This window comes from Cantharellus anzutake, assembly GCF_015039405.1.
Source record: "Cantharellus anzutake strain C23 chromosome Unknown EI90scaffold_13, whole genome shotgun sequence".
NCBI lineage: Eukaryota > Fungi > Basidiomycota > Agaricomycetes > Cantharellales > Hydnaceae > Cantharellus > Cantharellus anzutake.
The window spans coordinates 278331-288477 of NW_024066963.1; the positions used below are offsets into that span (position 1 = coordinate 278331).

The 10147-nt window shown below is 53.0% G+C and overlaps 1 protein-coding gene across 1 annotated transcript; it reads left to right on the forward strand.

The window, feature by feature from the left end:
- Window positions 1–264: 264 nt before the first annotated feature.
- On the forward strand, window positions 265–1071 carry EI90DRAFT_3120340 (uncharacterized protein; the record flags this gene model as incomplete). The annotated part of the gene is made up of 4 exons (XM_039063303.1): window positions 265–355; window positions 409–524; window positions 579–698; window positions 769–1071. The coding sequence occupies 4 exons, from the start codon at window positions 265–267 to the stop codon at window positions 1069–1071; spliced, it is 630 nt and encodes a 209-aa protein (XP_038918546.1).
- Window positions 1072–10147: the final 9076 nt, after the last annotated feature.

Here is a 10147-nt window from a genome sequence, read left to right on the forward strand (position 1 = left end):
GAAGAAACTAGTTTCTTCAACCCATTTCTTCCAGTTTCTTAATTCATTATTTGTGTGTTTCTTTCTCACTTTTTTCTTCCTGATTCTTTCACTTTTGGCAAGAAATGGGAAGAAACTGATGACTGTTCAGTACACAGTTTCTTCACCATAGATCCTTTTATAAATTCTACAATGGAATGTAGTGACATTGAGACTTGTGAATTATGCCCCCAAAGTGGAAACACATTGACACAGATGTCAACACAACATCTGAAGCTCTGATCAATGGCAGCAAACGATGTTGACCTCCCAAAGGAGGACCCACTCATGCAGCCACTGCTCCTACTGAGACACCATCTGAGCGGGTTACTTGGAGGTCCCATGATGAGGCAGAGCTCATCCACCATCTTCTTGAAGTTAAGTGTGCAGGTGGTACTTCTAATATTGGCTTCAAGGACAAGGTTTGGAATGGTGCCTCAGTGCACTTACTTGAGCAGTGTGGGACAGTCTTCAAGCCCAGTGCATGCAAGAACAAATGTGGCAAGGTGAGTTGCTAGTTGCAGCATCTCAGCAAAGTATTGACTGTACCTTTTCTGCAGTTAAAACAGATATATTGGGCAGTCAAACAGCTCTCAGAACAGTCAGGCTTCCCCTGGAGTAATGAAAATGGTGCTGATCCTGGACCAGAAGAGGAGCAATTATGGATTGATTTTGTTGTGGTAAGTAGCTGCTAGCCCATATCTCTTATTTGTGATGACTAATTGCTAATAATGATATTTATATTACTAGGAGTGGCCTCTGGCTGCTCCATTCCATCAAAAAGGGTGGCCACTCTTTGATGAGATGGCAGAGATTAATCCTAAGCATGCAACAGGATGCCAAGCATTCCACACAACCAAGATGCCAGAGCCTGAAAGCGAGGTGTCAGGGCACACCCACCTGACCCACCTCCACCCAGGTCCACCTGACCTGGTACCCCCCTTCCTCCCCCCTTCTTTCATTCCATGTTCTTCATTCCTGTTCTTCCTCCTTTCTACCTTCTCTTCTATTTCTGTTTCTATTTCTATTCCTATTTCTATCTTACACAGATGACCTTCTTTTATATCGATGTATTATCAACCCACCTGTGACCATGTGCATGACATGCTCAGCCCCGGACAGTGTAACAGGGAAATCATCCCAACATCACACAGGCTTGCAGATGGGTTCCTTGGATTTGCAGTAGTGGTAGGACTTGATTCTCTTTCCTGCCACTGGGTGTTTAAAGACAGCCCCCTCTAGTTCTTGTAGAACAAAAGCGCCACTCTGGAGTCTCTTGACTATAATGTAGGACCCAAACCAACAAGGTTGGCCTTTCATATCATGTTGGAGCTTTATGCGCTCATTCAAGACTAAGATGAATTCTCCTGGCTTGTAATTGTCTAATTTCATGTGGTGGGCATGGTGCCAGTTATAGTCATCAGCAGCTTTCTTCCTAGACTCAAAGCTAGACTTTGCTGTGCGATCAAGGAATTCCTCCTTTTGACTAATTTGTCTGATCTGCATAGCTAGTAGCTCCTTGGTTGTAAATACCAAAGGCCAGTCTAACACATAAAATGTTTGATCTGTGATTTCAAATGGCATCAATGGATGTTGTCCATACAAAAGAAAGTAGGGTGTGTATCCTGTGTTGTGCTTAGTGGTGGTGACACAGTCTGCCCACAAGGCATATCAGGCATATCCAACCAGGTCAGGCCATTTGTCAGTGCATCCTTTTAACATGTGCCATATACTTTCAATCCATACACCATGGCCACATTCAACTTTGCCATTGGAAGCTGGGTTATAAGCAGTGGTTTGCATGATGGGGATATTGTACTTGTTGAGTAGAACTTGAGTAGCACCAAGGAATTCACTCCCATTGTCTACTGCAAGCTGGATGATGCAGCCATATCTACACATGACTTCGAACAGAAATTTGGTGACAGTCTCAGACTTGATGTTCTTGAGAGCTTTAGCCTCTGTCCATCCGGTTAGGTTATCCATGAGGTCAACAAGATACTTGTAGCCTCCCTTGCCTTGCGGCATCGCAACAGTGTCGGCATCAAACCATCTAAGTAAAGTCCTCACATATTGAGGCTGGATTGGAATGGTGTTCTTTTGCATTGATCACAACTGGCATTCATGGCATGTCCGACAGTACTGCTCAACATATCAGTACATGTTAGGAAACCAATATGAGTTGCAAATCTTGCTAAAAGTGGGGTCTCTGCCCTGATGACTGCTGTCATCATGGGTGTCTTTGACAATTCTCTGACAAATTTCTTTGTTGAGTACTACTAGAAGCATCGGCTTATCTCAGTTGCACTTCCACCATTTTCCTTCATACAGGAAAAACTGCTTGGCTCTGTTAAGAAGTCATGCTGCTTCTTTCTTTTCAGTGGGCAAGGTGCCCTTGGTCAGGAAGGCAAGGATTGTCTTCCAATATTCCTCAGAATCATAGTCATCTATACGATGTGGATGCTTAGGTTGTCTGGATTCCTCAGGACTTTGTTCCTCAAGGATTTCACCTTCACAAAAGTCAAATGGGTTACTAGAAATAACCTTTGCCTGGGCTGGCTCTTTCCAGCGGACCTCAAGTGGCATGCACTCGCCTATGCAGCAATATAGCCTTGTGTCACTGACTTTGGAGTCTTCTTGGGAGTCAGACTGTTGGCTGTAGTATTCGATCATGCTAACTTCCCTAGTCTCCTCATCAGGGAGAGTGTGGAGAGGTCAGACAAGTTTCAGAGACCGGATCGAGACCAAGGAATTGTCTCCATGGCGGAGGGCTTCTGTCAGGGACCGACCCGGGGTCGAGAGTGCCCGGGTATATTGCCCGGGGCTGAGGGTCCGGTAGGTATGACGCGGGCCCACATAACAATGGGCCCGAAGCAGATGAGGGTCCCTGGCCACTCAGGCTAAAGTGGGAAATGTGAGAAGAAGGTTGCTTCTCAGTTCCCACTGTTAGAACTGGGCGAATTCAGACAACTCTGGAGTGGAATCGGAGACTTAGCGTGGAGGGACCTTGGCCTCAGCGACTCAAGCGGAGCGCTGTGCCATTGCTGTTTGTCCATTTGGTCCTTAATTTCACAGTAGGCGAGCAGGAAGTCTCTAGGGGGCATTTCAGGTCGATTTCGGACTGAGCCCGATACGAGTATGTACAAGTGCCGATATATATAATGGAGGGGGCAAAAGCACAAGGAAACAAAGGGGATCCGAATCGGAACGAAGACGTCCGAACGGGAACAAAGGGTAGACAGAAGCAGAGTGGTACCGAAGGTCATAAGACAGAACCTGTGATACGTCTGAAAGGAGGTAGGGAGGGCGAGGCCCAGAGGGGCAGGAGGATGGTGAGAAGTGGGGGTGATGACTAACTGGCTAGAATGGGAAGAAGCAGCAGTCCAAATAGGGATGAGGGGAAAACGCGAGAGATACATTACAAGCGGTGAAAGTGCCGAAGGTGATCCGTGAAGCTCGGAGGTTGCGGAGCTTATGGAGCTTACGGAGGTGGGGTTGAAAGTCCGAGGGATATTGGCAATGGTGTTTACGTAGTATGAGGTCACCAATGCAATGGACTAAGACCGAGGTGGAGTCAAAGTCTGAGGTAGGGACTATGACAGAGGCTCGGAGCAAAGGTACGATCGGTGCCTGAGTACGAAGTACGGGACAGCGGTGGAAGGTTGTAACTTGGCAGGAGGTCGGCGGGAGAGTACCAGAGGGGAGAGGGAGGAGAAAGGGAAGAGGGAAGGAGTGGCGGAAAGGGGAGTTGTCAGGTCCGAAGGTGAGTATCGGAGCGGACGGGAGGAGCGTAGGAGGATGATGGAAGGGTGGAGGTTTTGTGGGGGCGGAGCGGAGGAGTAGGAGGAGGTTGGCGAGAGGGGCGGTGTTCAGTCCAAGGTGAGTATCGGAGCGGACGGAGATAGGGGAGGAGAGGGAAGGAGGTGTGTTGCCAGGACCGAAGGTGAGTATCAGAACGGACAACAGTAGGGTAAGACTCCAGAGGTGGGGAAAGAGGAGGTCCGGAAGTCGGGTTGGGATCAGGTATGCACGGATATGACACCCACTTAGGCTGTGTTTATATACATGTGGTTGAGGCCATGTGGGAAGCGCCACGTCATCTACGCACACAGCCGCATCCATCCGGGTACCTCCGTAAGAGGTCCTAGGAGCGTCCAGTATGCGGGAGGTCATCCGGTGTGTCCGGGTCCGGGCACATTACACTGCAGCCGGGTCAATGGTACATTGATACAAAGGAAGTCGTCCGTGTGATAAGAAAAGAATAAAGAGGAAAGAGAAGAGAGAAGAGAGGAAAGAAGAAAGAGAAGAGTAAAAGGGGAAGAGGGGGGAGGTCGGGAGGAGCGGATGGTGGGGGGCACCGGGTGAGGTGGGGCCAGGTCAGGTGGGTGTGCCCTGACATCACCCCCTCCTTAAGCCACTTCGCCTCGAAGCAGCCAGGTGGTTCTCCCTCTCTCTCCCTGGGGCTTGGGGGTGCGTTCTGTGGAATTCCTGAATTCAGTCGGGGGCGTGGGTTAAGTGGTCCCGCTGGAGCCACTGGTTCTCCGAGTTTGGCCAGCCTGTGAACTTTACCAGGTACCAGAGTTTCCGGCGTAGCCATTTGGAGTCCAATACCTTTTCAACTTCGTACTCCTCTTCTCCATCTATGAGTTCCGGGCCCAGGCGGGGGTCGAGGGGTCGTTCTGCGATTTCATCCAGGCGGTGTGGCCTGATGTTTGTTACAGATACAACCAGGTGGTGTCAGAGACCAGATTCGAGACGAAGGAGTGTCTCCATAGCGGAGGGCTTTGGCCTCAGCGACTTCTGCCAAGAGCGCTGTGCCTAGTGACACGTCCGTGCCCTAACTTACTGACTGGCAATCAGAACCGAAGGGGGGTAACTCTAGTTGATTTTATTACTGGGGTGTAACCTATGTACAAGTGGGATATATATATGGTTACAGCGAAGACGGGTCCGCAATTGGCGGAGCCGAACAGAGCGGAGCTAACGGAGTTTAAACATTAGCCAACTGAATATTACCGACGAGTCGGGTCGCAGGGTTAGCAGAAAGGCAGGTGATAACCCAGAAACGGAAAGGGGGATAGGCCCGAAGGTGGGCTCTGCAGGGCAGGCGAGTGTATTGCCCAGCGGAGGCGGGAGTGCGCTAGCGGACGTTGGAGCTGTCCGGAAGTCTTCGGGGCTCCGTACTTAGGGAGGCATAGGTAATAAATTGAAATGAGGGGGTGGTGACCATCGAGGGGTACCGGAAGGATTGCGGAATACGGGAGCTCCGAGGTTAGTGAGGGAGGAGTGGAGTTAGACCGGAGGGATCGGAGGAACCGGAAGTCGATGGCCGAGGATGGATATGACAGGTGGATTCCTTTCTGTCGTGCGGTGAGTTGGAGTTTGACAGCAGCAGGGGAGACGACTTTGACTATCTTGAAGGGGCCGAGCCATTTGTGGTCTAGTTTTTTGGTGGGGCGGTCGGTTGTGTAGTTCTGGGCATTGAGCCAGACTTGGTCACCCTCTTGGTATTCGGGGGCTGCTTCACGGCCCCGATCGTAATAGCGGGCCATCTTGTCTGCTGCATGTTCTAGCGCCGCCTTCGCCTCCTCCTGCATTTTCATCATCCTTGATGAAAAGGCATCAGCAGCCTCTACTTCGGACATACGGGTGGGTTCTGTCCCCATCCTGGGGTGTTGCCCAGTGTCGAGTTCGAAGGGGGTCCGGTGGGTGGACGTGTCATGACCCGACATATCCGTCACTTCTGTCAACGTGTCCTATTGCCACTTGGCCTGTCCCTCCCACTATCATCATCATCCGTCCACCCACCCGTCCACCTGTCACCCTCATCCGCACTTCCTCCCTCGCGTGCGTACCTTCCAACCTAGGTTGCCCGCTTCATTGTTGTCCGCTCGCCAGCCGGACGGCTTGCTAGATGACCGGATGGTTCTTTCTCTTTTGTCCTCTTGCGGACTATTGTTCTTCCTTTTGTTCCTTGCTTGCCTTTTGTTGACCAAGTTTGCCGATATTAACTATTTGTTCCTTTCTTCATTCATTAATATCACGCTTGATCCGCCACTCCTTCCGGGCCGGTCTCATTTAGTTACTTGTGTTTATAACGCATGTAGGTTACATCGGATGTACCTCAGTTCGTATATCGACTTGGATTCCCCCTCTAGACTCCTCTCTTCATCGTAAGGCTCCTGTCTGAAATTGGGACACCAACGTAAGAACAAAGCGCAGCGCTCCACCCGAGTCGATGAAGCTAAAGTCCCACCCCTCTGACCTTACGAGTCCGGATGACTTCGTGTGCCTTGCAGGTCACCCGGATACACGTCTGGCACGTTCCTGACAGGACGAGTGGATGCGATTGTTGTAGGCAAACTCTGCTAACGGGAGCCAGTCTGCCCAGTCGTCCTGGCGGTGGTTGACAAACACCCAGAGGTAGGCTTCAATCTCTTGGTTGACCCGCTCGGTTTGCCCGTCTGTCTGGGGGTGGTAGGGTGTCGAAGGGGTGAGTTTGACTCCAAGGAGGTCCACGAGCTCTCTCGAGAAGTGGGAGACGAAGGCGCTCCCTCTGTCACTGAGGATCTCCTCTGGGAGCCCGTGATGCTTCCAGATGTGTTCCAGGAAGAGCCGCGCGACGCCCGCTGAGTCTATCGTCGTTACTGTGGGGACTGCATGGATGCGTTTGGACAAACGGTCCACCACGACCAGGATGGCATTGTACCCCTTCGACTCTGGGAGCTCTCCTACCATGTCCACTGAGATTATCTGCCAGCGGTGGGTGGGGACCTTGTTTGGGGTGAGCTTCCCAACCTTTCGTGAGGGGAAAGGTTTGACTCAGTTGCAGGTATCGCACCCGCATACGTACCGCCTGACGTACTCTGCCATCCGGGGCCCCCAGTACTCATGGGAAACGAGTTCTAGGGTTTTCAATCGCCCCGGATGCCCCGTTGCCCGTGCGTCGTGGTGCAACCACACCAGGTCATGGCAGAGTTGCAGGTCTTTCGGTACATACACCTTTCCTCAGTATAGGATTAACTCTCCTTGCTTCTCCCATTCATCCGACCTCAGGGTCCCTTCTCCCAGTTCCTGCATGGCTTTTACCACCCTCTCGTCGTGCTCCTTCGCTCCATGTATCCTCTCTAGGATCCCCGCCTCTTCTCCCGCTACCAAGATCGCTTCCGTTGCCCGGGCTTCAAACCAGGTGGGTTGGAGGAGTGTCAGCCCCTCGTTGTCATCCTTTCCCTTTGGGTGGTCAGCGTGTCGTGAGAGCGCATCTGGCTTCCCCATGAGTTTCCCTGGGCGGTGGATGAGGGTGAAATAGAAGCGGGAGAGGAAGAGGGACCACCATGCTTGGCACCGGTTCAGCCTCTGGGCCATGCAGAAGTACCCCAAGTTGCGGTGATCCGTGTAGACCTCCTTGGCACCCTCCAGGAAGTGCTGCCACTCTTCAAGGGCTCGGACAATCGCGAGCATCTCCTTGTCATATACCTCGTGGTTGCGTTCCACATCTGTAAAGCTTTTGGACATGAACGCTACCGGGTGGAACTCTCCGTCCAACTGGAGCTGAGAGAGGACTGCACCGGTTGCGAAGTTGGAGGCGTCGCACTTGAGCCTGAAGCGGCCGGAGTCGGTGGGGAAGGAGAGGACAGGGGCAGTGGTGATGGCCTCCTTAAGGGCGTGGAAGGCGTGGTCCTCGTCCGGGCCCCAGTTCCAGACCTTGGTCTTCCAGGTCAGTGCATGAAGTGGGTGGGCCTTCTCAGAGAAGTCTCTGATGAACCAGCGATAGAAATTCACAAACCCTAGGAAGGACTGCACTTCCTTTACCTTGGTTGGGGTGGGCCAGTCAAGGACTCCTCTAATCTTCACAGGGTCCATCGCAACACTTCCCTCAGAGATGACAAGTCCGAGATACTCGATCTGCGTCCGCTTGAACTTGCACTTCTCTGGCTCCAGGAAGAGCTTCCTCTTTCGCAATGTCTCCAGGACTTCTCGGACGACCCTCCGGTGCTCCTCTAGGGTAGTGGTGAAAATGAGGATGTCATCCATGTAACAGATGACAACCTCCCGGTCGATGAAATCCTGGAGGATGTCGTTCATCATGGTTTGGAAGGTCGCAGGTGAGTTGCATAGCCCAAAGAACATTACCATGGGCTTGAACAGCCCCCAGTTGGTTGCAAATGCGGCCTTCCACTCGTCACCATCCTTGATTTGGACGTTGTTGAACCCCCAGCACAGGTCTAGCGCTGAGAAGTACTTGGCATTGTGGAGGTGGGCAAGGACATCAGAGATGAGTGGAGTGGGTACAAGTTCTTTACCGTGATCTCGTTCAGTTTCCAGTAGTCCTGAACTAGCCGTAGCGATCCGTCTTTCTTCTTAACAAAGAAGACTGGGGCCCCCATCGGGGACTTGGATGGCCGGATGCGTCCGTTCTGCAGGTTCTCTTGCAGAAACTCGTCCAGCTCCTTCTGCTCTGGCTGTGAGAGTGGGAAGGTCTTCCCTCTGGGGAGCTTGGCATCTGGCACTAGATCAATGGCGTGGTCCCAGGGTTTCCAGGGGGGTAGTTGATCGAAGGCCTCTTTCGAGAACACATCCCGGAAATCCTGGTATTGCTCTGGCACCAATGCTTCGAACAATGTGGGTTCTGCCTCCAGGTCATGGGCTTCTTGGGCCATCCGCTGGGAGGGTGTAGTAGTTGCTCTTAGCTCATGTCCCCACTCTGGAGGAATGATCACGGCATAGATCCCGTCTCCAGGCTCTAGCATGGGGTCTTGGTCACCTTGTGCTTGTGGTGGCCGGCAGGAGGATGGGCAGCGGGACATGACGACCTTTTGCCGTACCCAGTCCACCTCCGGGTTGTGGTGCAGCAGCCATGAGTGTCCTATGATGAGGGACTGTCGCCCGAGGTTCACGACTGCAAAGCGGGCCCGCTCTGTATGGCGTCCGAAGGTCAAGAGGGCCTCTAATTCTTCGGTTATGGCCCCGTTCTCGTTTGGAGCTCCATCGACATTATGGATGGGGATGGGTGTGGGGAGCGGGGTGGTCTCGAGCTTGTGCCTCCGGACGAACTCAGGGCTCATGAAGTTTCCGGTGGCTCCTGAGTCTAGGAGTGCTGATACAGACACAGAGGCAAGGGAGGTCAGGGAGGTCAGCCTCATGGCAAGGTTGAGGGATCTTGGGGACCATTTGGAGAGGACATAGATAGCAGGTGGGGACACTGCTACCTCTGGGGTCGTCTCTGTGGTTTCCTCATCCTTGCGAGCCTGGGGTGCTCCTTTTCTCCTTTTCTTTGCAATGACCCGATGGAGCTTCGGTGCTGGTGGCAGCTCGTGGGCATCATGGCGTCTGCGTGAGCTATCCCTTGTGGGTGGCTGGCATGCGCTCCCTACAGGCTGGGTCTCCGGGCGCCCTCTTTGGTCCGGTTCTAGTCTTTTCCCTCCTGCCTCTGGTCCTTTCATTGCTTGGCCCTTCAGCCCCTTCATCAGCGTTTGAAGGTCTTCCAGGTGCAGGCGTCGTGTCTGGCAGGTCTCAGGGTGCGGGTTCGTCTCTGGTCTGGGGCAGGTTACAGGGGTCGTGGGTGGGGCAAGTGGAGGGGGCCTGGGTGAGGGCATGCACAGCTGCGTCCTCTGGAAGCGCTGCCACTGGCTGTCAAGGAGCGTGGCTTCATGCTTCCATTTGGCCCAGGTGGTGGGCATAGGGCGGAGCTGGTAGATGCTCTTGCGGAGCCAGGAGTTGATTGCCCGCTCGAAGCGGTCGACTAGCCCTACATCGCCTAGCTGCGAGGTGGGCCCTAGTATCTCAAACTCCTGGATGAGTCTGTCCACGGGGTCACTTCCCTGTCGGACGGTAGCCAGCCTCTGCCAGGCTGTGGCTGCCCGGTTTGGGTCTTGGAACATGGCATCAAGTTCTGCATTGAACTTGTCCATGGTGGGTGTAGGGGAGCCCGTCCTCAGTAGCGCCATGGTGCATTGCATTGCCCATGCTCCTGCAGTCCCTCCCTTCATGTAGGAAAGCATGAAGAGGACTTGGAAGAGGGTGCTGGGGAATTCAGCTGCACGGACATAGAGATAGATCCCGCATTCGGCCTTAAAGCGGTCGAGGTCCTCGTTGACTCCCGAGAAGGGGGTGGGGGGGGCGACTTTGG